General features: G+C 34.7%; 1 protein-coding gene across 1 annotated transcript; it reads left to right on the top strand.

Annotated features, from left to right (window-relative positions):
- Nucleotides 1–17,222: 17,222 nt before the first annotated feature.
- Nucleotides 17,223–19,542, top strand: LOC137708752 (trans-cinnamate:CoA ligase, peroxisomal). The gene is made up of 2 exons (XM_068447904.2): nucleotides 17,223–17,553; nucleotides 17,716–19,542. The coding sequence occupies exons 1-2, from the start codon at nucleotides 17,341–17,343 to the stop codon at nucleotides 19,225–19,227; spliced, it is 1,725 nt and encodes a 574-aa protein (XP_068304005.2). The 5' UTR covers nucleotides 17,223–17,340; the 3' UTR covers nucleotides 19,228–19,542.
- The last annotated feature ends 8,183 nt before the right edge of the window (nucleotides 19,543–27,725 follow it).

Below are 27,725 nucleotides of genomic sequence, written 5' to 3'. Positions count from 1 at the left end.
TTATTTTACTTACAAGTAAATATGAATAAAACTTTGTCGTAATACTAAGTGAAACGTCAAATCACCCTTCAATAAAGTTACTGTAGTTAGTAAACTAGGGATTAAATCATAAAAAGATACCATAATTAAAGGTCATCATCCCTAAAACATGTTTTAGGCCCAATTTTGATAAAACCGGGTGAATAGGTTCGTGGTAGTCGAGGCCCATAACTTGGGGCTTCTCCTACGTTTCCAATCCATGATCGAAAGCCCATTATCCTTAATCCAGGTGATTAAATTTTTTTCAAGTATTCAATTACTTATATTAAAATACTAAATATATCAAATCGTATTTTTAACGTATTAAAAAATATCTCAAAATTGGAGGGTGAAATCATTTCATTATAGAAGCGCAATCAACCTGTAAAAACTAATTCCAAACTTCTACTAAGTTGATTGTGCTTTTAGAATCGAACTTTTTTTTTAACACGAATTAAGCTAGTAGAGGTGTAAAGTGGTATTTACATAATTCATCAATAGAACACATTTTATCAACGCTTAAATAATAATTCAAAGGTAATGCTAGGGAGATTAAATTTGAAGACAAAGTTTTGGAAACTAAGAGACATGGAAGTTGATGATTAGTATATTACTTAAACATTGATAAACGTGTTTATTCTTATTGGTGACATATAATTTACTTTGCAAATTTAGTCTTTCTATCATTACCCATAATTCAATCATCAACTTTCATATCATTTAGTTCATAAAATTTAGTCTACAAATCTACCAAAATTGTTTTTAAGAAAAGCTACCCAATGACATTTGAGAAGAGATACACAGATGATAGATGGTCCGAGTACTAATGCAGTTTTTCCCAATTAAGTCCTAATACTATGATGACCTGAGATACTCTACACACTCATTAAAGTCCATGCCAGGCCTAACAAGCCAATGAAGGAGTTGAGGTCGAAAGAGATTGATCTGGTCCTAGTAATGCTAGATGATTGTCATTTTTGTAGGGTCCATTCTATAATGTATTTTAACGATTTGAATAGTTCTAATAATGTTAGGCCATTGTCATAAGATATACGTTTTCTGGAGCTCATTCCGTAATGTATTTCAACTATACGAACTGTTAATTTTTTAGGTTGTCCTTCAAAGATCATTATACAAATCACCCAAATTTGAAATCATATGAATGTTCGATCAGGGTTTAAGGTTTCATAGAAAACCGTATTAGTCCATTTCTTCACTACAAATGAATAAACGTTTGAATAGTTTTGAATTTGTCTAATTTTCTGCAAAGATGATCTATGAATGATGTTCTAAACGATAGACGGTTCAAATGGTCAAAATATATTACGTAATGGACCCTACAAAAACTTATGTCAAAAGTTGTGCAAAAAAAGTGGTGTCATGGATCTGCCCCATATATATATATATATATATATATATATGTATATACCCATACACACATATTTATACATACACACACATATATATACATACATATCTTTTAAGCAAACATGGGCGTGCTAACCCTTTACAATCAAGTTCGAATCCCCCTCCTTTGGAGCATTTTACAAATGAAAATTGAAATAATTTTGGTTCTTTAGTTTTACGCATTTAGAAAAATACCAGAATGGAGAAAAGTTCACCCTTAAACTTTCCCATGTACTAACACGTAAGAAATAAATAAATAAAAAGTGTTAATTTTTCTTATAATCTATAATCAAATACCTGAACAAAAAAGTCTTAATATAGGTTTCTCGACTAAACAGTTGTTTACATTGAGTTGTTAATAATATTATTCAAGTGGAGATCGAATTTGTTTCCCACCAACAAAGTTCCTGGAAAATTCTCATAAAACTACGAACTAATTAGAATTCTTAACACTTTGGAAAGTTGAACATAAGTTCTTGGAAAGTACCACACTAGTTTCTTCTTGGAGACTTGAGTTACACTTCATTTAGTGGAAATTATTTCTTAGTCTATCCTCAAGTAAGATTTATAATCCAAATAATATCATTCGTGCAACCGAAAAAAAAAAAATACCGTATGAACTTTATGTTAAGAGGTTGGTTGGTTCATTCCGAATTGGATCGGTTTATTCCGAAACACATTTTTTATGCCTATTTAACTCAAGAATATATTTTTTTGGGGCCTTATTTACTCAAGGGAGAGAGAGTATGCAGTAGCACAGAGAAAGATAAGCCTGACGAATTTTGATGATGCATGTTTTTCATCACTTGTGTCTTTATTTATAGTAAATATAGCGAATTTTCTTGCCTTGCAAGTAATGCAATCCTAAACGAATAATATTTTTTACTATCATAAAAATAATCAATTAATAATTTACACAATCACACATGTAACATTTTCGTCATATTCCATGCCTTGCAAGTAATGCAATCATAAACGAATAAGATTTTCTACTATCATAATATAATCTATTAATAATTTATACAATCACAGATGTAACATTTACGTCATATTTTTATCACATGGAATTAATATCATAACATTTGCCTAATTTTTGTAAGGATGATCAATGAATGATATTATAAAAGATAGACGGTTCATAAATACATTACAAAATAAGTTCCACAAAAATTTATGTAAAAAATTGTGTAAAAAAAATTGGCGTCACAAATTGTGTCAAAAGTTGTGGAATGACCTTTTTTTTTTTCTTTTTTTTTTTTTTTTTTTTTGTTCTTTCTTTTTAATATGAACACACAGTGACTCCTTTTTCATTATTCGTTTTTTCTTTCTTCCACTCGTAATATTTGATTCTTTAGTGTGATCGATGTGTGATATAGACCTGCAAACTAATTTCCTCCAGACTACATGACCTTGAATATTCAAGGGTCGACTGTCATATGACCTTGAACAGCCCCTAAAAGTATCTCAGGTCATCATAGAATTAGTACTTAGTTCATCTCCATCCAAATGGTCTAGAGGGTTAGAGGACCGAAAATAGCTCGAAAATTGTCTCCAACCGAAGGCTAGGCTAGAGGGCTCATAGGCCCCACAGAATCTGAAAGGGCCAAAGGGCCGGCTGCTGGGGCTGGCCAGAAATTCAAAAAATCATGTCGATTGAATCCAACGGCTAGCTGACTAGCCGTTGTATTCAAATTTTTTTTTTTTAATTCTTAAAAATTCTAATTTTTTTTTCTATAAATACCTAAACCATTCATTAAATTTAAGTTCTAATTTTTTTGGTTTTTTGGGCCAGTTACCGTTGTAGTTTTTAAATTTAAGTTGTTGTAGTTTCTAAATTTAAATAATAAATTATGTTTAGCTCTCGGTTGGAGATGGTTTTTTGTGATAGGACTAAAACGAGCCCTATGACCTTTTGACCCTTGGTTGGAGACGGAGGTAAATATGGTATTGTACTGTTCATTAAAATATTAATATCTTAGAGGGCTAGAGGGCCAGAGGGCTAAAACAAGTCATCTGTCCAGCCCTCGGTTGGAGATGGCCTTAATTGGAAAAAAAGTGTATTACTACTTGGACCATCTATGTATCTCTTCTCAAATGTCATTGGCTAGCTTTTATTAAAAACAATTTAGGTAAACTTGTAGACTAAATTTTATAAACTAAATTATATGAAAGTTGATGATTGTATTATGGGTAATGCTAGAGAGACTAAATTTGTCACATTTATCAACGTTTAAGTAATATATCAATCATCAACTTCTATGTCTCTTAGTTTCTAAAACTTTGTCTCCAAATTTAGTCTCCCTAGTATTACCCTTGAATTATTACTTAAGTGTTGATAAACGTGTCCTATGAGTGACACATCATTTAATTTGTGAATTTTATCTACAAATTTTGTCTCCTTAACATTACCTATAGTAAACTGTCACATCCCGGCCCGGGGCGGATCACTTCCCGGGTCCGCTCCACCACCGTAGCACGATATTGTCCTCTTTGGGCTTACCATTCCCTCACGGTTTTGTTTTTGGGAACTCACGAGCAACTTCCCAGTGGGTCACCCATCATGGGATTGCTCTAGCCCCCTTCTCACTTAACTTCGGAGTTCCGACGAAACTCGAAGCCAATGAGCTCCCAAAAGGCCTCGTGCTAGGTAGAGATGAGAATATACATATAAGGATCACTCCCCTAGGCGATGTGGGATGTCACAATCCACCCCCTTAGGGGCCCGACGTCCTCGTCGGCACATACGCGACCAGGGTTAGGCTCTGATACCAAATTGTCACATCCCGGCCCAGGGCGGATCACCTCCTAGGCCCGCTCCACCACCGTAGCACGATATTGTCCGCTTTGGGCTTACCATTCCCTCACGGTTTTGTTTTTGGGAACTCACGAGCAACTTCCCAGTGGGTCACCCATCATGGGATTGCTCTAGCTCCCTTCTCGCTTAACTTCGGAGTTCCTAAGGAATCCAAAGCCAGTGAGCTCCCAAAAGGCCTCGTGCTAGGTAGGAATGAGAATATACATATAAGGATCACTCCCCTGGGTGATGTGGGATGTCACATAAACTGTCATAACTTGGTTATTTGTCTCGTTCCATTGCTATGACTGTTATTGTAAATGAATTATGTAAATACCACTTTACACCTCTACTAGCTTAATCCGTGTTTAAAAAAAAAAGTTCGATTCTAGAAGCACAATCAACTTAGTAGAAGTTTGGAATTAGTGTTTTACAGGTTGATTGTGCTTCTATAATGAAATGATTTCACCTCCAATTTTGGGATATTTTTCAGTACGTCAAAAATACGGTTTGCTACATTTAGTATTATAATATAAATGATTGGATACTTGAAAAAAATTCAATTACTTGTATTAACAACTTAGTGTATTAGGACCATGTTCTGCACACCACAAAATTTCTCCCAATATTCAGATTTATGCTCGGTGAGAACGGACCCAACCCAAATCGATTCTGCTGTTTATTTTTGCTTGTTCTTATTCCTCTAACAACCATTTTGTTAACCATCTTGATGACTTGTCCCATTCATCAATACCTTGGAAGGAACTGAATCCAAGTCAAAGAAGGAAATGAATCCAAGTATTAGGACCATGTTCTGCACACCACAAAATTTCTCCCGATATTCAGATTTATGCTCGGTGAGAACGGACCCAACCCAAATCGATTCTGCTGTTTATTTTTGCTTGTTCTTATTCCTCTAACAACCATTTTGTTAACCATCTTGATGACTTGTCCCATTCATCAATACCTTGGAAGGAACTGAATCCAAGTCAAAGAAGGAAATGAATCCAAGTCAAAGTCATCATGTTTTTACAAATGAAAGTCAATATTTTGACTGGATTTCTTTCAACAACCAATAGCATGTCTTGTTTAATCTTTACGGGATGGTTTGGTAGTTGAGACGAATTACATACTCGTATTCTATACAGAACGTTTTAGGTTTGATTTATGGCATTAGTGAATCACACCATGTTGGTTAGGAGATGTTCAAATGCCTCTATGAGTCGCTTTAACCCTAGAAATGATAGATTACCGTAATAAAATCACAAACTAGTCTCTTATTATAATTTCCTTCTAATATTTCCAACATAATAGTGTGTCGTGTTATATAGAAGATGATCTAAGGCCAACAACAACCCTATTCAAGCAGCCACTTTTGCGGTTGTTAAAAGTTTTGATGTTACATGCATGGTTGTAAAGTATTTTGAAGTGAACAAAGAAGCCCCACAAACCCTACAACCCCTGGTCAGGTTGTTTTCTTGTAGTACCATAGTTGTTATGTTTTGTTTTAATTGTGGCTACAATTTTTCAACCCTTAATTTCATAATTTATTATACAAAGCCAAAGCTATGTGTGTGTAAAAATTTTAAAAAGAAAAAAAAAACTATGTGGAAGAGAGATATGTTTGAGACAGATGTGAAAGAAAGGGAGAGTGAGAACGTGGTAGATGTTTAAATTTTTATTTTGTAGTTTTTAAAATTCAAAATCAGTGATATATTATGATAACATATAAGTCATAGAAAAAAGAAAAAATTGGTTTGCAAAATTACATTACTTCTCATCATTTTATTTTGTGATAGTAGATCAAATTGTTTTTTCACCATCTTTTGATTGACAGAGAAGATTTTGCTAATACTTCGTGAACTATATATCCGACTGAACTAAGAGGTTCAAAACCTCTTTAAAGACAAAATTATTCAGATGTGACCTACAACAAAGAAGACAGTATTTTGGAGATCGAACTAACCTTACGTTCTTGTTGTATCCAAGAGGTCAGTTATACCAAAAAGCTGTTGATAAAATATTTTTCTGGGTCGTCCCCGCCTAGAAGTCATGTACAAAGCTTATTTCGATGTCATCCATTCAATGCAGCAAGCAGATAGAAACACACATAAATTAGTGTTTTCAAATGGAAGAAAGAGATTCTCGTAAGACTAAAAACAAGTTCTTCGAAGTTGCACTCTTTAACTTTGTTTGACTACAAGAACGAGTTTCTTCTTGGAGAGTTCAGGTAAAAGCTCTTTTAGTGGAGCTATTTTTCAAGTCTTTAGTGGAAAGCAAACAAAGCACTGATTCATGCATGTTTCTATCAGCTTGCTGCATTGAATATGGATGATAACAAGATAAGCTTTGTACATGACTTCTCGGCAGAGACGACCCAGAAAAGTATTTTATAAACAGGTACATGATGGATTAGTTATGAAGAAAACTTTACTCCTAATTGTAAAATATAGGGTTTAGAAGGGATATAACTTTCTTTCGTGACTACTTCATCTTGATGTTTTAAAACGCTTATTAATTGATTTGCCTCCTGAAATCGCCATTTAGTCTTACTTTATTGCCTGAAACTGATTTTGTCTCACTTTACTCCATGAAACTTCCATTTTAGTCTCATTTAATCTTAATTCATCCTTGTTCAGTTTATTCCATCAAATAAATATAAAATTAAAGGATAGTATGTACATTACATCAAATAAACGTTAAATTAAAGTGAGACTAAATTGCACTCCTCAATGCATGTTTCTATCAGCATGCTGCAGTAATCGATGATAACGAAATAAGCTTTGTACATGACTTCCAGGCAGGGACGACCCAGAAAAATATTTTATTGACATGGTAGGTGATGGATTAGTTACGAAAAAACCTTGTAATTGCAAAATTTAGAGTTTATAAGGATATAACTTTTCTTTATAACTACTTCATTTTCTATGTTCAACTTGTATAATAGTTAAAAGTTTTCATTCATGCCAAATCTTAAGTTCGATTCTCGCTAAAGATGAATTAAAATCACATTATTATTAATTGATTGTAAGGCTAAGCTTAACTCTAACCCCCTTCCCCTTAATATATTATTGTTTGTTTTAAAAAAAAAATAATAATAATAAAAAAAGTTTTCATCCATGCTTTCTTTAAATTTTCGTTCGAAATCACCTCTCTCTATCAAGCGCAGCCATGATTTGACTTATTTTTCATCCGTTCATGTTCAGACAAGAAGATAAGGAACATAATTACCCTTATGGGTCCTAAGTCCTAGCATGCGAGTTGACTAGTCTTGCCAACTACTTCCCCATGACTGGTTTTAAGGCTAGTTTGAGATTGTTGTATTGTGAAAAAAGCGTTGTTTTAAAAAATGAAGATAGAAGTAGAACTGCTTTTATTTTCTACTGTTTTGGAATCATGATTTGAAAAAAAAAAAAAACAATTTTTTTCATTTATTAAACACGATTTTAGTTCTAATTTTTTTTAAAAACTACTTCTTAAAAAAAATTCAGTAATGTCAAAATTACGTCTGATTTTAGTCGTCCAAGCATGCCTTTTAGGTCGAAATTGATCTTGTTGCTCAAGTTCAAGTTAGACAGTTTTCTTTTCTTGCATGCCAAGGGAGAAAACAAAATAATTCTAAAGTCAGACTGCGCCTTGCTAGTAATGGTTTTTATATTCAGTATTGTCGTTTAACTTTTTCATACAACGTACAAGAGAAACAGGTGTTATGTGTGAATTTAAAAAAAAAAAAATGTTACTCTTACTGTATTTTATATATCACAGATGAAATCCATATGTGTTGGTAGGCGATATTTTTATTAAAGAGGTTGTATGAAAAATGTAATAAATATAGCATTACTCAATTTTTTTGTATACTTGCTGTTTATGGGTTTATCATAATTTATTCAGTTTTTTTAGCAAGTTTATTTTTTAATCTGGAGTTCAATTTTCAACTTGTGATCTTCATCTAAAAAATGAAATTTGAAAACAATTATCAAACAAGTTTTTGGTTTTAAAAAAAAATACTAAAAAAAAAAAAACTTAAAAAAAAATAAAATTTAAAAGCTAAAACGAATATAACCAGATATCAATTTGTTTTCAATTTAATTTTTCACTATAGTTTTTCAATTTTTTTAGTTTTAAATCTTTAAGTTTATAGTTTTTTTAGTGTTTAAGACCCAGTAATCAAATCTGTACTAATCTCTACTAATTAATAAAACAGTTATTGTCAACCAAAATCTTATGAAATTACCAGTTTAATTCTCTAATTAAAACAGAACATGCATAAGAAATATGAGCAGAAATGTAATTTCACACAACTAAATTTTTCTGTTTTTTTTCTTTCAAAGTCTCACCTAGATGTAATCCTAACATATCTCTAATTAAAAATAAAAAAAATAAAACAATAAAACATCCTACTCTCACATTCTCTATCACTCTTTTCCACTCTCCTTCTATTTCAAAACAAAAATAAAAAAAAATTCACATATTGTGTGTGCTCATATTCTAGTGTTTACGAGCATTGGTTTCTTTTTTTTTTTATCGAAATAATGGGTGTTTTAGGGATCAGGATCATCTCCGGAGCAATTACATCAGGATCCTCGGGATCAATAAATCATGGCCGTCCGTAATAGATCGTGTGGCCAGAAATGAATCTCTCTACATTCGTCTGCTCCTTCCCCTTCCCCTCTTTCTTTATGCTTCAATTTGATTCTAATCATGGGGGATAAAGACAACACAGTATCTATTAAAATCGGGAAAGGATGGTTTTCCTCCATCGTGACCCAAATTGAACCCGCGGCGACCTGATTCCCATCCGACGACGGCGACACGTCAACGTCGTGTCGGTCACCTCCGAACTCAACCCCTAGCTCTGCTTCTCTCGCAGTCTCCGAGAGCAGAATCCAGATCAGGAGAATCGTCGGAGTTCGGCTTGGTAAGGTTCGAAAAAGAAGGTTATTGATTACCGGAGTTCGACTTCCATACGGCTCGAAGAAGAAGGTTGGTGATTACCGCCCGGGGGGGGGGGGGGGGGGGGGAGGGGGAGGGTTTATTTTTGACCGCACATCTCTTACGACGGTTTGGATTCCTTGATCCCGAGAATCCGGATGTAATTGCTCCGGAGATGATCACATAAACTAAAAATTCATGAATATTGATCTCTAAATTTTTCATAATATTGGGCAATAATCCATTTCGTTAACACCCTCACAACTCCCATCCAAGATAAAAGGGTTTAACAAGCAAATAAGTGACATAATTTTTAACAGTTACCCCAAAAAAAGTGTTACTTCATAGTGTAAAAAGTTGGACCAAAACTTGCGGATCAGAAACTAAGACTCTAATTAGACTAAATTTCATGGACAAATGTTCTAAATTTCTGTATTTATATTGTTAGAAATTATAAGATGTGAACCTAAAATATAAAAAAAGGTTAAAAAAATTCATGGAAACCCGAAGAGTAAAATGTGTTTTACTGGAAATGGATGAAAATGAGAGTGGTAAAAAAGAAGATTTACTTGGCTCCATCTGTCGAATGCTTAGTATTCTTTCCTTTTCGTATGGGTTTGAAAAGAAAAAGTTTAAAAACAAGTATTAATACTCTATTCTTCACTGGCAAGTTAAGTGTTTTAGGTCCAATTCTCGTCTAAGTCGAATTTGAACCATATTGTTACTTGCTCATTATGAGGCTTAACTCACTCCCTTACTCCTTTAGTGTAGATAATATTGTTTGTTCAAAAAAAAAAAAAAAAAAAAGACTAATATCACAATCATGTGCATTAATCTATTGTTTTTTTATCTGTTCCTAGGAATAGATTTTTCAATGCGTGGAACAGGGGCGCTATGGCACATGTAATTGTACAAGAGGTGAGAAGTGTTTTTTTTTTTTTTTTTTTAAGTGTCCTACTTCTTGTATAATTATATGTGGTGTACCACTCTATATTCCAGATACACTGAAAAATCTCTCGTTCCACGAAAACAGATAACAACCCGTTCAAACAGCCTGTTTAATGCATAAATGTATGAGAGATGCTAAAAAGACTCTCAAAGAAGGACTCTCTATGGGCTCTCAGCCACCTCATATTTTTTTCACAATGTTTTATAATGTTTATACAAAAATTGTGTAAAAAAAATAAAATGTCGGATAGTTCCACTTTTGAGAGAGTTGAATGTATCAGCCTTGGAATCCCAAGTCTGGCCTCCAATTGGAGCATTAATCCAACAACCAAATCATTATACACTCATTTGAATAGGCTATGCAAAATAGTATGTGCTGCTCCTTTATATATATACTAGCCTTCATGCACACGCTCACGATGGTGCAAAAAGTATTTTTTGAATTACGACGTGCTATGTGACTTACATGTTTTTAATATATTTATATGCGTAAATTGACAAAAAGAAAGTCAAATATTTGAAATAAATAAATAATCTTAAATCATGCTAGAAGAAACCTCTCATAAACAAATTAAAGCAGTTGAATCCACATAATAAAATCGGTCTCTATTGCATTTATATTAAGAATAGAGAAAATAATATTTAATAAACAACTGATTGAATCACATTATTACTAACCCATTGTAAGGATAAACTCACCCCCTCACTCTTAGTGTAGATAATATTGTTTGTTCAAATAAAAAAAAAAACAAAAAACAATCATTTGACAACTAATTTAATCACATTATTATCCGAGTGCGAAAGACATTTTTTTATAACCGACATTACACAACTCTTAAGATGTTTTGAATGTGTTTAAAAACAAAGAAAAAAAATATTTAATGAACATTTGAATCATATTATTGTTAGCTTATTGTGAGGTACTAATTATTAAAAAAAAAAAAAAAAAAAAACTGTACAAAAAAATTTAATTATTAAAAAAACAATGTTAAAATGATGAAAATACCCCTGCCACATTTGATGCATTATTTTGAGTTACTTTTGAAGTTTTTGATTTGAGAGCATTTTTGTTCAATTATTTTTTATGAAGCTTGTGACACCAAAAAACACTGTTTATTGGGCCCTTAACTTTATGTATAAAGATATATCACCTAAGCATATCGTGGGGCACTTTTGTGTTATTGGAGTTGTAGCTTAATATGTGGCTATGAGTACACATATATTGTTGAGAAAATCATTGATCATCACGAAGATACTTACCAATATAGTGGAATCAATCAACGATAGTCATGGAACAAATATATTGTAATTACTTACTTTCCAACCTTGCATTATATATTTTCAATTAGTAGCTAATTTGTAGGCGTTGATTGAGCTATAGCTATTTATAGTTACATATCGGTACAAAGAAATACATTCATTGATTGAGAAGAAATCAAATGTCCAAATTTCACATTTATGCTTGTACTTGAAGTTGTAGGTTCAATGCCTCTCCCTCTTCATCACTGTGTCAAAACGAAAGAAGTTTCACTACTTCTACATAAACTATATACTATGATATCATTTAGTGACGTTTTCGTTTTGTCTAAATTGCCATTCATCCCCCAAGTTAGTTCCATATTGTCTAGTCACCCCTTGAATTATTGTTCTCGACAATTTATTGCTTTAATTATTTAGTTTGGTTTTAAATCTTTAAGTTTAGTTTTTTAGTGCTTAAGACCCGGTAATCAAATCTGTACTAATTAATAAAACACTTATTGTTAACTAAAATCTTATGAAATTACCAGTTTAATCTTCTAATTCAAACAGAACATGCATAAGAAATATGGGTAGAAATGCAATTTCACACAACCAAATTTTTTTGTTTTTTTTCTTCAAAGTTTCACCTACATGTAATCCTAACATATCTCTAATTAAAAATAAAAAAAATAAAAAAATAAAACTTCCCACTCTCACATTCTCTATCACTCTTTTCCACTCTCCTTCTATTTCAAAACAAAAATAAAAAAATTTCACATATTGTATGTGCCCATATTCTAGTGTTTACGAGCATTGGTTTCTTACTTTCTTTATCGAAAATGGGTGTTTTAGGGATCAGGATCGTCTCCGGAGCAATTACATCAGGATCCTCGGGATCAATAAATCATGGCCGTCCGTAATAGATCGTGTGGCCAGAAATGAATCTCTCTTCATTCGTCTGCTCCTTCCCCTTCCCCTCTTCCCTGCAATCACCAACCTCTTTCTTTATGCTTCAACTTGATTCTAATCATGGGGGATAAAGACAACACAGTATCTATTGAAATCGGGAAGGATAGTTTTCCTCCATCGTGACCCAAATTGAAACCGCGGCGACCTGATTCCCATCCGACGACGGCGACACGTCAACGTCGTGTCGGTCACCTCTGAACTCATCCCCTAGCTCTGCTTCTCTCGCAGTCTCCGAGAGCGGAAGCCAGATCAGGAGCGGCTGGAATCGTCGGAGTTCCGCTTGGTAAGGTTCGAAAAAGGAGGTTGTTCATCGCAGAGGAAAGGGGAAGCTGAAGGGGAAGGGGAAGGAGAAGAAGAGGCCGGAATCGTCTCGAAAGCACCGGAGTTCGGCTTCCATACGGCACGAAGAAGCTGGTTGGTGATTACCGAGGAGGGGGAAGGGAAGGGTTTATTTTTGACCGCACGATCTATTACGACGGTTAGGATTCCTTGATCCTGAGAATCCGGATGTAATTGCTCCGGAGATAATCATATGAACTAAAAATTCGTGAATATTGATCTCTAAATTTATCACAATGTTGGGCAAAAATCCATTTGATTAACACCCTTACAACTTCCATCCAAAATAAAAGGATTTAACAAGCAAATAAGTGACATAATTTTTAACAGAGTTACCCAAAAAAAAGTGTTACTTCGTAGTGTAAAAAGTTGGACCAAACCTTGCGGATCAGAAACTAAGACTCTAATCATGGACCAATGTTCTAAATTTCTGTATTTATATTGTTAGAAATTATAAGATGTGAACCTAAAATATAAAAAAAGGTTAGAAAAATTCATGGAAACCCGAAGAGTAAAATGTGTTTTACTGGAAATGGATGAAAAGGAGAGTGGTAAAAAAAAAGATTTACTTAGCTCCATCTGTCGAATGCTTACTATTCTTTTCTTTTCGTATGGGTTTGAAAAGAAAAAGTTTAAAAACAAGTACTAATACTCTATTATTCACTGGCAAGTGAGGTGTTTTAAATTCGATTTTCGCTTAAGGCGAATTTCAACCATATTATTGCTTGATCATTGTGAGGCTTAGCTCACTTAATTACCCCTTTAGTGTAGATAATATTGTTTATTAAAAAAAAAAAAAAGACTAATATCACAATCATGTGCATTAATCTATTGTTCCAGAGATTTTTCAATACGTGGAACATGGGCGCTAAGCCACATGTAATTGTACAGGAGGTGAGAAGTTTTTTTTGTTTTTTTTTAATTGTCCTACTACTTGTATAATTATATGTGGTGTACCACTCTGTATTATGGATACACTGAAAAATCTCTCGTTCTACGAAAACAGATAACAACTGATTCAAACTGCCTGTTTAATGCATAAATGTATGAGAGATGCTAATGATACTCTCTCAAAGAATGACTCTCTATGGGCTCACACCCACCTCATGGTTTTTACACAATGTTCTATAATTTTTATAGAAAAATTGTGTCAAAAACATAAAATGGCGGAAAGTTCCACTTTTGAGAGAGTCGAATGTATTAGCATTGGAATCCCAAGTCTAGCCTCCAATTGGAACATTTATCTAACAACCAAATCATTACACACACATCTGAATAGGCTATGCAAAATAGTATGTATTGCTCCTTTAGGAAAACTAATGAAAAATGCTTGAAAACTTTGAGTTTTAACTGTCACATCCCCGCCCGGGTGGAACCACTTCCCGGGCCCGCTCCACCACCGTAACACGATATTGTCCGCTTTGGGCTTACCATTCCCTCACGGTTTTGTTTTTGGGAACTCACGAGCAACTTCCCAATGGGTCACCCATCATGGGATTGCTCTAGCCCCCTTCTCGCTTAACTTCGGAGTTCCTACGGAACCCAAAGCCAGTGAGCTCCCAAAAGGCCTCGTGTTAGGTAAGGATATGAATATACATTTAAGGATCACTCCCCTGGGCGATGTGGGATATCACAATCCACCCCCCTTAGGGGCCCGACGTCCTCGTCGGCACACACGCGCCCAGGGTTAGGCTCTGATACCAATTTGTCACATCCCGCCCCAGGTGGGACCACTTCCCGGGCCCGCTCCACCACCGTAGCACGATATTGTCCGCTTTGGGCTTACCATTCCTTCACGGTTTTGTTTTTGGGAACTCACGAGCAACTTCCCAGTGGGTCACCCATCATGGGATTGCTCTAGCCCCCTTCTCGCTTAACTTCGGAGTTCCTACGGAACCCAAAGCCAGTGAGCTCCCAAAAGGCCTCGTGCTAGGTAAGGATATGAATATACATTTAAGGATCACTCCCCTGGGCGATGTGGGTGGATTGTGGCCTTTTGGGAGCTCATTGGCTTTGGGTTCCGTAGGAACTCCGAAGTTAAGCGAGAAGGGGGCTAGAGCAATCCCATGATGGGTGACCCACTGGGAAGTTGCTCGTGAGTTCCCAAAAACAAAACCGTGAGGGAATGGTAAGCCCAAAGCGGACAATATCGTGCTACGGTGGTGGAGCGGGCCCGGGAAGTGGTCTCACCCGGGCCGGGATGTGACATTAACGATAAGGACAAAATAAAGGGTAAAGTGAATAAGGATTGACTTTTTAGTGTAAAAATGTGATTTTTCGTTAAAGTGAACAGTACCGCGAGTTTTTCGTTAAAACGCCCTTATATATATATGCTAGAGTGGGTGCAAAATGTATTTTTTGAATTACGACGTGCTATGTGACTTACACGTTTTAAATATATTTTATGCGTAAATTGACAAAAAGAAAGTCAAATATTTGAAGTAAATGAATAATCTTAGATCATGCTAAAAGAAACCCCTCATAAACAAATTAAAGTAGTTGAATTCACATAATATAATCGGTCACTATTGCATTTATATTAAGAATAGAGGAAATAATAAACAATTAATTGAATCATATTATTGCTAGCCTATTATGATGATAAGCTCACCTCCTCCCTCTTAGTGCAGATAATATCGCTTGTTCCAAAAAAAAAAAAAAAAAAAAAAGCAATCATTTGAAAACAAATTTAATCACATTATTATCCGCTTGCAAAAGATATTTTTTTATAACTGACATTACACGCCTCTTAAGATGTTTTGAACGTATTTAAAAACAGAGAAAAAAAAATTTAATGAACAACTAATTGAATCACATTATTGTTAGCCTATTGTGAGGTACTAATTATTAAAAAAAAAAAAAACTGTACAAAAAAATTTAATTATTAAATAAACACTTTTAAAATAATGAAAATACTCTAGCCACATTTAATGCATTAGTTTGAGTTGCTTTTGAAGTTTTTTTGTTTAAGAGCATTTTTGTTCAATTATTTTTTATAACGTTTGTGATACCAAAAAACACTGTTCATTGGGCCCTTAACTTTATATAGAAAGATATGTAACCTAAAGTGCCCGATATCATGGGGCACTTTTGTGTTATTGGAGTTCTAGCTTAATATGTGGTTATGAACTTACGAGTACACATTTATTGTTGAGAAAATCATTGATCATCACGATGATACTTACCAAAATAGTGGTAAAGGAACAAACATATTGTAATTGCTTACTTTCCAAAATTGCATTATATATTATCAATTAGTAGCTAATTTATAGGCGTTGATTGTAAAAGCTATAGCTATTTATAGTTACGTATCGGTACAGAGAAATACATTCATTGATTGAGAAGAAATCAAACTTCCAAATTTTATATTTATGCTTGTACTTGAAGTTGTAGGTTCGACGCCTCTCTCTCTTCATCACTGTGTCAAAAAGAAAGAAGTTTCACTACTTCTACATAAACTATATACTATGATATCATTTAGTGACGTTTTCGTTTTGTCTAAATTGCCATTCATCCCCTAAGTTAGTTCCATATTGTCAAGTCACCCCTTGAATTATTGTTCTCGACAATTTATTGCTTTTAGTATTTTTTCTCAGTACTTTAAATTTAAAGTTAGATTTGAAATTTTTTATCAAATGTTTGAAAATTGGTGTCATTTGAAAGGCATGTAACTCACTTTTGAGCAAATGAAGTCTTCACTAACTTGGGCTCCTTAAGTTTTGACTCTTCAACTCTGCACAGCAATTTCAAATAGATGTTGCCCTTCAATGCTCACTTGTGAAAGGATGAAAATATGGTTTTTTTTCGTAAAAAATGAGTCACATGGTCATATGATGACAATTGATCGAAAATTGGATGAAATTTTCGAATTCCTGCTAAATTAACGAATAAATTGGCAAGAAAGTTTGTTTGAGCAAATTGCCGATACTGTACTATTGCAAGAGGTAAACAACATTTTCCTCTTTCGTTTTCTATTTTATATTTCCAACGTTCTGGTGAGAGAGAGAAATTACATGCACGAGAAAAATGTCACCAAATGGGTCTTATTCTCAGTGTTGAGATAATATAATTTTAGCGAGTAATCTCACTACTAACCCACTCAATATTACAACAGCTTGGATAATTGAGAGAAATTTTTTATTGTGACGGGAAGACGGGTGAGACATTATGTGTTTCTATGTAAGTGGTGTGAAATTTTATTTTTTAAGTTATTAACTTTTTAACACATATATCTCATCATTTATAGAATAATATGTGGTATATTATCTCGTATTTCGGCCACACTAAAAAAAATCTGTCGATAATTGAATACCGGTCAGCATAGAAGGTGTGAAAACCCATTAGTTTATGGTCACGGGAAGTTCAAAAGAAATGTAAAACATACATAAAAACGAGGTCAACGGTTTTCTTGCTTTCAGACTAACTAATTAAGTAATAACTTGGTAATTTCCACACAAGCATCAGGCAGCATCCTGCAGCATCATGATCCACTTCCAACACCCTCCCACCACAAGTATCGTGGACCCTCCCACCCTGTCAATTCGCTATATATTGCTCCACTCATCCACCCTCACCCATGTCCTTCACATCGTCTCCCTCCCTCCCTCACACTCTCTCTCTCTCTCTCTCTCTCTCTCTCTCTCTCTCTCTAATTAACCAAATCAAGCAGCTTAATTACCCACAAATCGATCGAAATGGCCTTTGAATCAATGAATATGCTTCCGAAATGTGATGCAAATTACACAGCTCTCTCTCCCACAACTTTTCTCAAGAGAGCTGCTGCCTTTTATGCTGAACGTACCTCACTCATCTATGAATGCACTCGCTTCACTTGGGGCCAAACCTACGACCGTTGCTGCCGTCTCGCTTCATCCCTCGTTTCCCTCAACGTCGTCAAACACGATGTGGTAAGTCCCGTTATTTATCCGGATATCGTATTCAAAAGTGGTTAAGAACATTTACTTCTAATGCAGTTTTCTATAGTTTTAATTAATTTTTTTTTTCTCCAATATGGTTGGACAGATATTAAACATAAGGTTAACTTTTGGTGTTTTTTTTTTCTCCGGCAGGTGTCAGTATTGGCTCCTAATGTTCCGGCAATGTACGAAATGCATTTCGGAGTGCCCATGGCCGGGGCCGTGCTCAATACCATCAACACACGCCTCAACGCCAAAACCATCGCCTCCATTCTCCGGCACTCGGGAGCCAAAGTCTTTTTTGTCGACTACCAATATGTCCCCCTGGCACGTGACGTCCTCAGGATCCTCACCACCGGTACTGCCGACAAATCCATGCCGTTGGTCATCGTGATCGACGACATCGACTCTCCCACTGGCATTCGACTCGGCGAGTTGGAGTACGAGCAACTCATCAAAAAGGGCAATCCCGGATTTGTCTCCGTTCCAGTCGATGACGAGTGGGACCCCGTCGCTTTGAATTACACATCCGGAACGACGTCGGAGCCCAAAGGCGTTGTGTACAGCCACAGAGGCGCATACTTGAGCACCCTGAGCCTAGTTTTGGGCTGGGAAATGGGGAGCGAGCCTGTTTATTTGTGGACCCTCCCCATGTTCCATTGCAACGGCTGGACCTTCACGTGGGGCGTCGCAGCACGCGGCGGCACCAACGTCTGCCTCCGCAACACCACCGCCTACGACATCTACCGCAACATTCACCGCCACAAGGTGACGCACATGTGCTGCGCCCCCATCATCTTCAACATCCTCCTCGAGGCCAAATCCCACGAGCGCTGCGAGATATCAATGCCCGTACAGATACTCACCGGCGGAGCCCCTCCTCCGGCCCCTCTCCTCAAGAAGATCGAGCCGCTAGGGTTTAAAGTAACCCATGCGTATGGCCTGACCGAGGCAACAGGCCCCGCTTTAGTCTGCGAATGGCAGGCTAAGTGGAACATGCTGCCTGGGGATGATCAGGCCAAGCTCAAGGCAAGGCAAGGCATAAGCATATTGACTCTTGCTGACGTGGATGTAAAAAACAAGGATACAATGGAGAGTGTCCCCCATGATGGAAAGACCCTGGGGGAGATTGTTTTGCGTGGGAGTAGCGTCATGAAAGGGTACTTCAAGGATCCCAAGGCGACCGAGAAGGCGTTCCAAAGCGGATGGTTCTGGACTGGAGACGTCGGGATTGTACACCCCGACGGCTACATGGAGATAAAGGACAGGTTGAAAGACGTGATCATATCAGGAGGAGAAAATATTAGCAGTGTGGAAGTGGAAAATATATTACACGGGCACCCAAAGGTGTTAGAGGCAGCGGTTGTGGCAATGCCACACCCTCGATGGGGAGAGAGCCCGTGTGCTTTTGTGGCTCTCAGAAGCAACGCCGAGGGGGCCGCCACCGAGTCCGAAATCATCGCTTACTGCCGGAAAAACTTGCCGCACTTCATGGTGCCCAAGAAGGTTGAGTTTCTGCCCCAACTGCCAAGGAATCCGATGGGCAAGGTTCTCAAAAACGTTTTGAGGGATCAGGCAAAGACATTCGTCTTATCGGAAAGCCAGCAGACCGCCATTGATCGCCACATAAATGATCAGCAGATTCTTGCTTTGTCTCGTCTTTGAATTGTTTATCAATATTTAACCTCAAAAGTCGGAGAGATTTTTGAGTGTCACCCTCACGGGGTATACCACGCCTTCTATGGTGGGTTATATGTGGTAAAAGGTTAATAATTAAAAAATTAAAGTTTTCTACCACTTGCATAAAAACACATGGTATATTATTCGTATTCTCATCATAACTAAAAAATTTTCTAAAAGTCGGGTCTTTTTCTTAATAATTTGAGTATTAATAAAGGATTGTATATGGTCTAGCAATTTGTACTTGGATTTATGTTTAAGACTTGCAGATACCTGGGTGTTTAATAATCTTTTCTGTGAGCTGTGCCTTCCTTTTTAATCACAATTAACTTTTTTCCGTATATATCATCTGTAGTCAACCATGTTCTTTCTAATTAATTATTTGCTTGTCAATTCGTATAAAGGCGGAAATGATTCCATTCTCAGCATATCCCAAGTCTCAAACTAAAATTACTATGGACAAAAAATTTTCCCTCTAATTTTCCCTTCCTTCCTCTCTCTGCTCTCTTACTTTCTTTTCCTCTTTTTCTCTTTATAAGAAAAACCAACACAGGATATTGAAATGGTTTAATCCTAACCTTTCAAATAGAAATGCAAGAAAGAAAATGAGACTTTTAAAGGAAACAAATCCTACTTCGCACACAAGGTGGAGGATTCTCCTCCCTTCTAATATTTCTACCATTCCCTCCCCTCCTACTTGAATTGTTACGGTTAAACAACATCAACGTTTTATATTGATATTTTTATAAAAAAACAATAAGACAAAAAATAATGTATGAGAGAAGGAAAAGAAAGGAAATAAGAATAAGAGGAGAGAAAATCTTACTCCCGCACGTAACCAAGCAGAGTATCCAGCTTTTGCTGCAAATATATAGCACAGGTTTTCGCTGAGTGAAAGCCGAAAGCTCCAATGTTTTTTTTTTTTTTTTTTGAAATAAAATATAGGTCTATATACATTCAACAGTCTACAAGTTCAGTAGGATATTCCTTTTCAAAATAAATCATGAAGTCACAAAATGTAGCTTTTATTGTATTAACTTATGATTCAATCTAACGAACTATTTCATTGACAAAAAAAAAAAAAAAAAAAAAAAAAAAAATCTAATGAACTATTTTATTCATTAAATTTTTTTTTTAATATATAAGAGGTATTCTTTTTTCCATGCAGCACCGATATCACATGGGACGGTTGTACTTTTTGCCTTCAATTCAAAAGGCATGCCAAAGTAGAGCTGGTAGCCACAAGAAATGAATTCATCTGAGCAGTGACGGAGGTAGAATTTGAAGTCACTGGGGTCATAACAAAGAAGTAAATGTAATAACATTTTGTTATTTAGATATATAATTCATGACTGTTTCTTATAATTTGAACTCATCGATGTACAATATTATCATAGGAAAACTAATGAAAAAAGTTTGAAAACTTTGAGTTTTAATGATAAGGACAAAATAAAGGGTAAAGTGAATAGTATCATGATTGACTTTTTAGTGTAAAAATGTGATTTTTCGTTAAAGTGAACAGTACCATGAATTTTTTCGTTAAAACTCCCTATTATTATTTACAGTGTCATTATTTATTTCGACGTAAACAACCAAGTTATAACCATATGATGATTATAATATTAGATCTTTGTGAAAGATTATTGATCAATCCTTTCAATTGATTGAACTCACTATGAAATACTGTTGATTAATAGTGTTTTCGTAAATAATTCTGTGGAGTAATATAGAGTTGTTGGGGTTTTGTGATCTCATTGCCCCACCTTTCCCTCTGCTAGTGCATTTGAGTTCGAACTCAAGTTGGGGGTTCTAAATTTTTGCTCTCTTTTTGCTGGACAACCTTGGTGTTATTTCATTAAATTGATGACATGATGAGTGTGGAACCCATAATTTAGTTAACATATAACTCAAATTTGCACCTCATTGACAGAAAAAACTCATCAATCTAATAGAGGTATAAATGTTCTAACAGACAGAAGTACAAATATGAAAAAGTGAAACCTCATGGCCCATTTTAAAAACCACCTTAAACTTGGAGGGTCCAATTTGTAGTTTTTTTTTTTTTTTTTTTTTTTTTAACAAATGATATTATCTAAACTCAGGGGAAGTGAATGGGCTTAACCTCACAATGAGTTAGTAATAATGTGGTTCAAATTCGCCTTTGGTGAAAATCGAACCTAAAACCTCTCACTTACCAGTGAAAAGGAATAGCACTAGACTGTAGTACTAAGTAACCTAATTTGTAGTTAAATATACAAGAGATGAAATAGAGGAGAATAAAGAAATAATAAAAAATAAAAAATAAAACCTTAACGAAAAGAGTTTGAATAAAGTCTATTTTAACAAAAAATTATCTAATAACTTTATTTAATGTTACCGAGCTTGAAATTTAATAAAAAGACTAATTACAGTCTGATAAGGACAAAAAAACTAAAGCTTCACAGATAAAAAACAAGTCTATGTTCATGATTAATTTTTATTTTTGTTTCAGCTAATGCCCCTTACGAAAGCCCTTCTCTCTCTCTCTCTCTCTCTCTCTCTCTCTCTCTCTCATCTCTGCTATCTCATTTCATATTTAAACCATATATCCAAAAATCCCTATCCGATTAGAAGAACTTAAATTTTTCTCGGCGAATCACTTGAAAAAGCCTAGCAGGTTTAAAGTCTGGTTTGGTACTGAGGTGATTCTGAAAAAAATTAGTATAAAAAAATGCTGGGAGCTGTTTTTGTGTTTGGTAAACATTCAGTTTCAGTTTTTTTTATAGTTTTGGGTGAAAAAAAGCCAAAAACGAGAAGCTGCAAAACGCAGATTTGAAAAATCAGCTTTTTTTTTCACATCTGTTTTACATAAAAGTTTACTAAACACTATAACACTGCTTTTTTATTTTTCAAAAGTACTTTTACAAAAAAGTTTACCAAACACTCTGCTGCTTTATTTCACAGCTGCTTATTTTTATAGCACAACAGAAGCAGCCTTTTTTTTAAAGCACAACAATACCAAACCAGCCCTAAATATGCCTCTTCACGAGGAACACGGCTTCTCTGCCCTCCCACTTCCCATACACTCTCATCCCTTCCTATTTTGTGCGGTCACGGTTAAGCCATATTAACATTTTATATTAATTTTTTATAGAGATAATAAAATAAAAAATAATAGTAATATAAAATATTAACATAATTTAACTGTGGTTGTATAAATAAGAAATGATGGTAGTGTATAGGAAATAGAAAGGCTTAGAAGCCGGGTCCCTCCGCGACAAGATCTATCATCTATGAGTTTTGAAAGATAGTCAAAGGATTTCAGATTAAAAAAAAAATCCTAACTTTGGGAGTGAGAAAAGAAGGAAATTTAATTCCAAACTTTTATTTTTTAATAATTTTGTCACTCTGAGTCTGTGGGACCTATGCCGATAATTACCGTTAGATCTAGCGTCATGCATGTCTAGTGAGTCTTCTTTGCAAAATCCCTGCAGCACTCAATTTTGTTGAAACCGAGAGAGAAAATAGTACATGGTACATGGTGGAGGTTTGTGAGACTTTTTAGCACGGCAGATTGCTTCTCTCTGCGTATTCTCTCTTTTAGTGTCCGCTTCTGGTTTTTGGATTGAATGCATGTGATGAGAGAAATCAAATTTCAGGTTGGATTACATAAAATAAAGTTATTAGATAATTTTTTTTTTACTAAAATAAACTTAATTCAAGTTCGGTTACATAAAATGCCTAGAAAGTCGTGCATAAAATGTATCATCTTTGTGTCTCATTTAGTAATTTTATTTAATTCATTTCAGAGCTAAGCTCAGCCAATACATTTGTCATCCGCCTACTATAGCCATATACTCTTTTTTTACATGCTGAAGATTAATAATATATAATTAAAATTGAATTGATTAAGTCTCGACTGATCTCGACTCTCCAGGGCAATTGGGTCAGGTTATGTTTTTATTTTTGGGGTGATGGGGCTTGACAGGAGCTTCAGCTACATTTATGGCGTGTATACAAATTTGGAAATGAAATTAGAGAAACTAAAATGAGAAGAAGAATTGCTCACCTACTAATTTATAAACTACTAAACAAAATTAGAGGAATTGAATCGAGAAGTATTTAAACTGAGGAAGATTTAAAATCAGACTCATGTTGAAATGCTTATTGAAATATTTATAGAATCAAAATAAGATTAATATAAATTTGATATAAGCTGTTTATAAAGAGCCAGTTTGAGACTATTGTGGGTTTAAAAAAGTTGCTACTACTATTTTTAGAACTGAACACTGACGATTTCTACGTAAGCGGTGCATTAAATGCCCAGAAAGCACATGAAATTGAACACAAGGCTTCTAGGTTCATTGAAGACCTAAATAAAGGGGTATGAACCTCTTGTAAGGGGGTAGACGACTAAGAGAATGGACTTGAGATCAATACAATTTGAGCAACATAGTGTATGTAGCCTAGTTTTGAGAGGTGAACCACTCAAATCTTTGATTCCATTTCATTTTGGTCTGTATCCCAACCACACCAAGGGTTTATTGTTTTAATTTGTTGAGAAAAGGTACGATATCCATTAAAGAAGAGAATATGTACAATCAATAAGAATAGGGGGCGTGGTGGCATACAATGGGTCTCGAAATTTTTTTTGTCAATTTTAAGCTGGTCAAAGAGAAAAAGACTGTCCCGGTAAAAAATTCAAGTAGATTCATAGCCAATCATATTGCTTTAACAATGCAAGAGAAATCAATCACATTGAATGATCAAAGCTTATTGTATCCATAGGCGGATAGTTCATAGATGGCAAAAAGAATATAGAAATTTAATACACGTTTACCATGTCATGTATAATATTCGTATGAATAAAAATAATTATTCCAAAACAGAGTCAAACATAACGTGTTTGAAATGATATATATGAATAGAGAGGAACTTCTTTATACATGATTCGGTTACGTAAAGTCACGTAAAAGTTTCCGTACTTTACATTACATGAACTAAACTCATAAAATATTACATAATAATATTTACAACAATATTATGTGTAGTATACATAGTGATGATGTACTTGATAGTAAATAACAATTTAGAAGAAGAGAAGTATGGAACGGCACAGAGAGATGGAAGAAGGGATTTGGTATTTAGCTTGACTGATTTTTCTTTTGTCTTGTGTCTTTATTCAAATGAGTTTTACTTGTCTTTCAAGTAATACGAATTATACGATGAAAAGAATCTTGTGGATCCTATAGAATTCCTACTCTTCCAATTTACATAATCACATTTATATAATAATAAATAATAACGACAACATTTCCTCGAGTTTGTATAACTAAAGAAGCATTAGCATCATGTCTTTAGACAAATGTGGAAGCAATTGATGAAGCCTTCTCGTCAAGCACATGCAATGCATATGCGAGTCTCCAAGTAGGGATGCGTATAAAAAGTATAGTCTCACCAAAACCAGGCTATGGTAAACCCAATGGGACAAACTTGTATTCACTGTAGTAAACCCAATAGGTCAAAGCCGAATTCTAAGAATAAAAAGATGAGCTAATGCAATGTCGACGCTTGAGATGAACAAGCGGCAGTAACTGCTCACGTCAAGGTTATGACCAACCCTAGTGGGTGTCTCATTTAACCTTCATCAGGTTAGCAAAAACTCAATGGGAAAAGGTGCTCCTGATCTAAGGGAAAAAGAATAGATTAAAGTCAAGTGAGATACTACATAATTTTTCTCTTGAGTTTGACTAAACTTCCCCTGAGAACTACCAACGTTGCAAATGACACAAAAAAGTAGTTTTAGCAAGAATGGTAAAAGTTTATTCCAAATGTAAATGTTTTGGATCGATTGACAAACACTAGTAATGACATAAGCAAAAAAATTCACCTCGCTCAAGACATTAGACCAAGAAATAAAAGAAAAGGAACTGGCAACATATCTGATGTTGTCAATAATTGTCTTTAAGTGCCACGGTGTATTGCATTTGTTCAAAATAACATCAATGATGAGCTTGGAATCTCCTTCAACGCAAACCTTCCTAAAACCCTTGACCTTTGCAAATCTCAAAGTATCACTAAGAGGAAGAGCTTCAACAACAGAAATAGTACTTTCTCCAAGATTGCTGGCACTAGCCACAATGGAGGTGAACCATTAGAATCTCTTATGATAAATCCACCCACAACCTGAGAACCCACCACAAAGCCATCAAAATTAATTTAAATTAGAAATTTTGGTACACCTAACTTGCTATTTGGACCATGCTAAGTGACTCTAGCTCGTACCTATTCAAAACTTACCATGTGGTAAACCAGAAATGGAAACAGAAATTTATGCCGAACCAGTTTCTCACTTGGCTCAAAATCGTTGATCTGGAGCTGTGCGTATCTCACACGTATTTTCTCAGTTTACAAAATTTTTTCTAGCCTGGTAGTGATACATCTAAAAGGTGGATTTACTCATGAATATTAATGGAAAGTGTTATTGGCACTTTAAAAATTTTATTCTACACTCCTTACAAGTGTATTTTTTCTTTCTAATATAGAAAATTTGAAGTGTAGAATGAGATTTTTGGAGTGCTAATAACAATTTCCATATTAATAGCCTATTATGTAATTGCACTTCCACACTAAGTTTTTTGGAAATGGGATCCTCTCCGAATCCATTCCACCAAGTTCTCCTTATCAACTAATCCCAGCTCTTGAAATTTAATCCAACGGCTACAAACAGGAGCCCACTTTAAAAGTTATAATAACTTTAGCCATTAGATCAAATTTCAAAATTCCGGATTATTTGATGAAGAGAACTTGGTGGAAGGGATTCGGAGAGGATCCCTTTCCAAGTTTTTTATAAAGTCACAAGCATTCTGAACTCTTTTGGGTTAGTCTAAAATGCATAGCATGTGCATTGATCAAAAGCTTAACGTGGTCTTGTAGTCTATTTGTTATACATCATCATTTGGTTAATGCCGAATCGTGAATTATATTATTCGGTTGCTATTATTGGCACTTTAGAAAATTGATTATGCACTTCTCGTAAGTATATTTTTCTTTTTAAATATAAAATGTTTGGAATGTACACTGAGATGTAGTGTTGATAATAGAACTTATGCTCCTCTTACGATTGATTAGTTAATGTATATCTATACTATTGTTAAGAGAAAAGAACTTGTTACTTATTACTACGATATAGTAATATTCATCTTCATTTATAAGTGAGAGGTCTTAGGTTCGATTATCTCTAAATATAAATTCAAACCAAATTATTATGAATAGCCCATTGTGTAATTTAGTCTATTTCATCATTTTTAGTATAGTAATATCGAATATGTTAAAAACATGACTTATCAACCTACACGTTTCCTTTATAACCCTAAAGATCAACCCCAATAATTTAATTCAAATCCAGCATCTATAAGAACCAAACTCAAGACTTTTTATACAAAACTGTAATACTAAGTGGCCTTATAGTTATATTTATTTATTAAAACTAAACAAAATAAACTAAAAGACGAGAAATAAAAGCATTTCAAATCGAGCTAGGGTTGGGTTTGGTTGGTAAACCGTGTTCTTGTGCCACTTGCCAACCACATATACATAATGACTGAAAATCAATTTTCGCTAGCCAACCATCTTCTTGCGGTTGCCAAAAATTGATTCAATCAAAATTATTAGCTGGTTTGGTTGGTAAATGGCGCAACTAGTAGTTTGCAAATAAGGAAAATGTGGATAATAACAGTAGATTTGCAAGAGTACGATCAACATTTGGATGCTGTGAATATGATTACATTTGTGGACAAAATAAGCTAAAAGACGAGAAATAAAAGCATCTCAAATCGAACACAACCGTAACGTTATATTTATTTATTAAAATTAAACAAAATAAACTAGAGGACGAGAAATAAAAGCATTTTCAAATTGAACACATCTGCAGCGAAAGAAACGTGACCAAGTTAGTGCACAAAAGTCAGAGGGATTGTCCATTGTGGCACACATAAAATATTTCCCATCATTATTCACATCGCATGAATGGACCCATACCTTCTATTATTCACATTTTTTCATTACGACAAAGATATTGCTATTTTTCATAAAATAAAAGTTTTTTAGCCATAATAATCTATAAGATTTACATAATTCATTATTTTGATTTTTGAGATTTGAAATCAATAGAAGTGATCCATGAGTTTGTCCAACCTCAATCATTTTGGTTTTTTCATGAAAAATTATATTAAGTAAGTATCAAAATGATAAAAATACCTTCAATTTAATAAACAAACGACCAAATGATTTGATAAAAATTGAAGGTAATTTTGTCATTTTAACTTTATTTAATGGAGATTTTTCATTAAAGGGTCAAAATGATTGATAGTGGACAAACTCAGGAACTAATTTTATTGATTTCAAATATCAGATACTAAAGTGATAAGTTATGCAAATCTTAAGAATTATTTTGCTTAAAAAAACCTAAAATAAATAAAGAGGCTGGAGAGATAAAAAGGCTT

The sequence above is a fragment of the Pyrus communis genome, chromosome 17 (genome assembly GCF_041283825.1).
Source record: "Pyrus communis isolate YQ-2024b chromosome 17, ASM4128382v1, whole genome shotgun sequence".
NCBI lineage: Eukaryota > Viridiplantae > Streptophyta > Magnoliopsida > Rosales > Rosaceae > Pyrus > Pyrus communis.
Note: the sequence above shows the minus strand (reverse complement) of the source record. Positions and strands in the feature narration are given on the sequence as shown.

Excerpts from the sequence above, each read along its gene's own strand:
- LOC137708752 (XM_068447904.2), top strand. The coding sequence starts at position 17,341 with ATGGCCTTTGAATCAATGAATATGCTTCCGAAATGTGATGCAAATTAC. Across the intron at positions 17,554-17,715 it reads ACGTCGTCAAACACGATGTG|GTGTCAGTATTGGCTCCTAA; the intron begins GTAAGTCCCGTT and ends TTTCTCCGGCAG.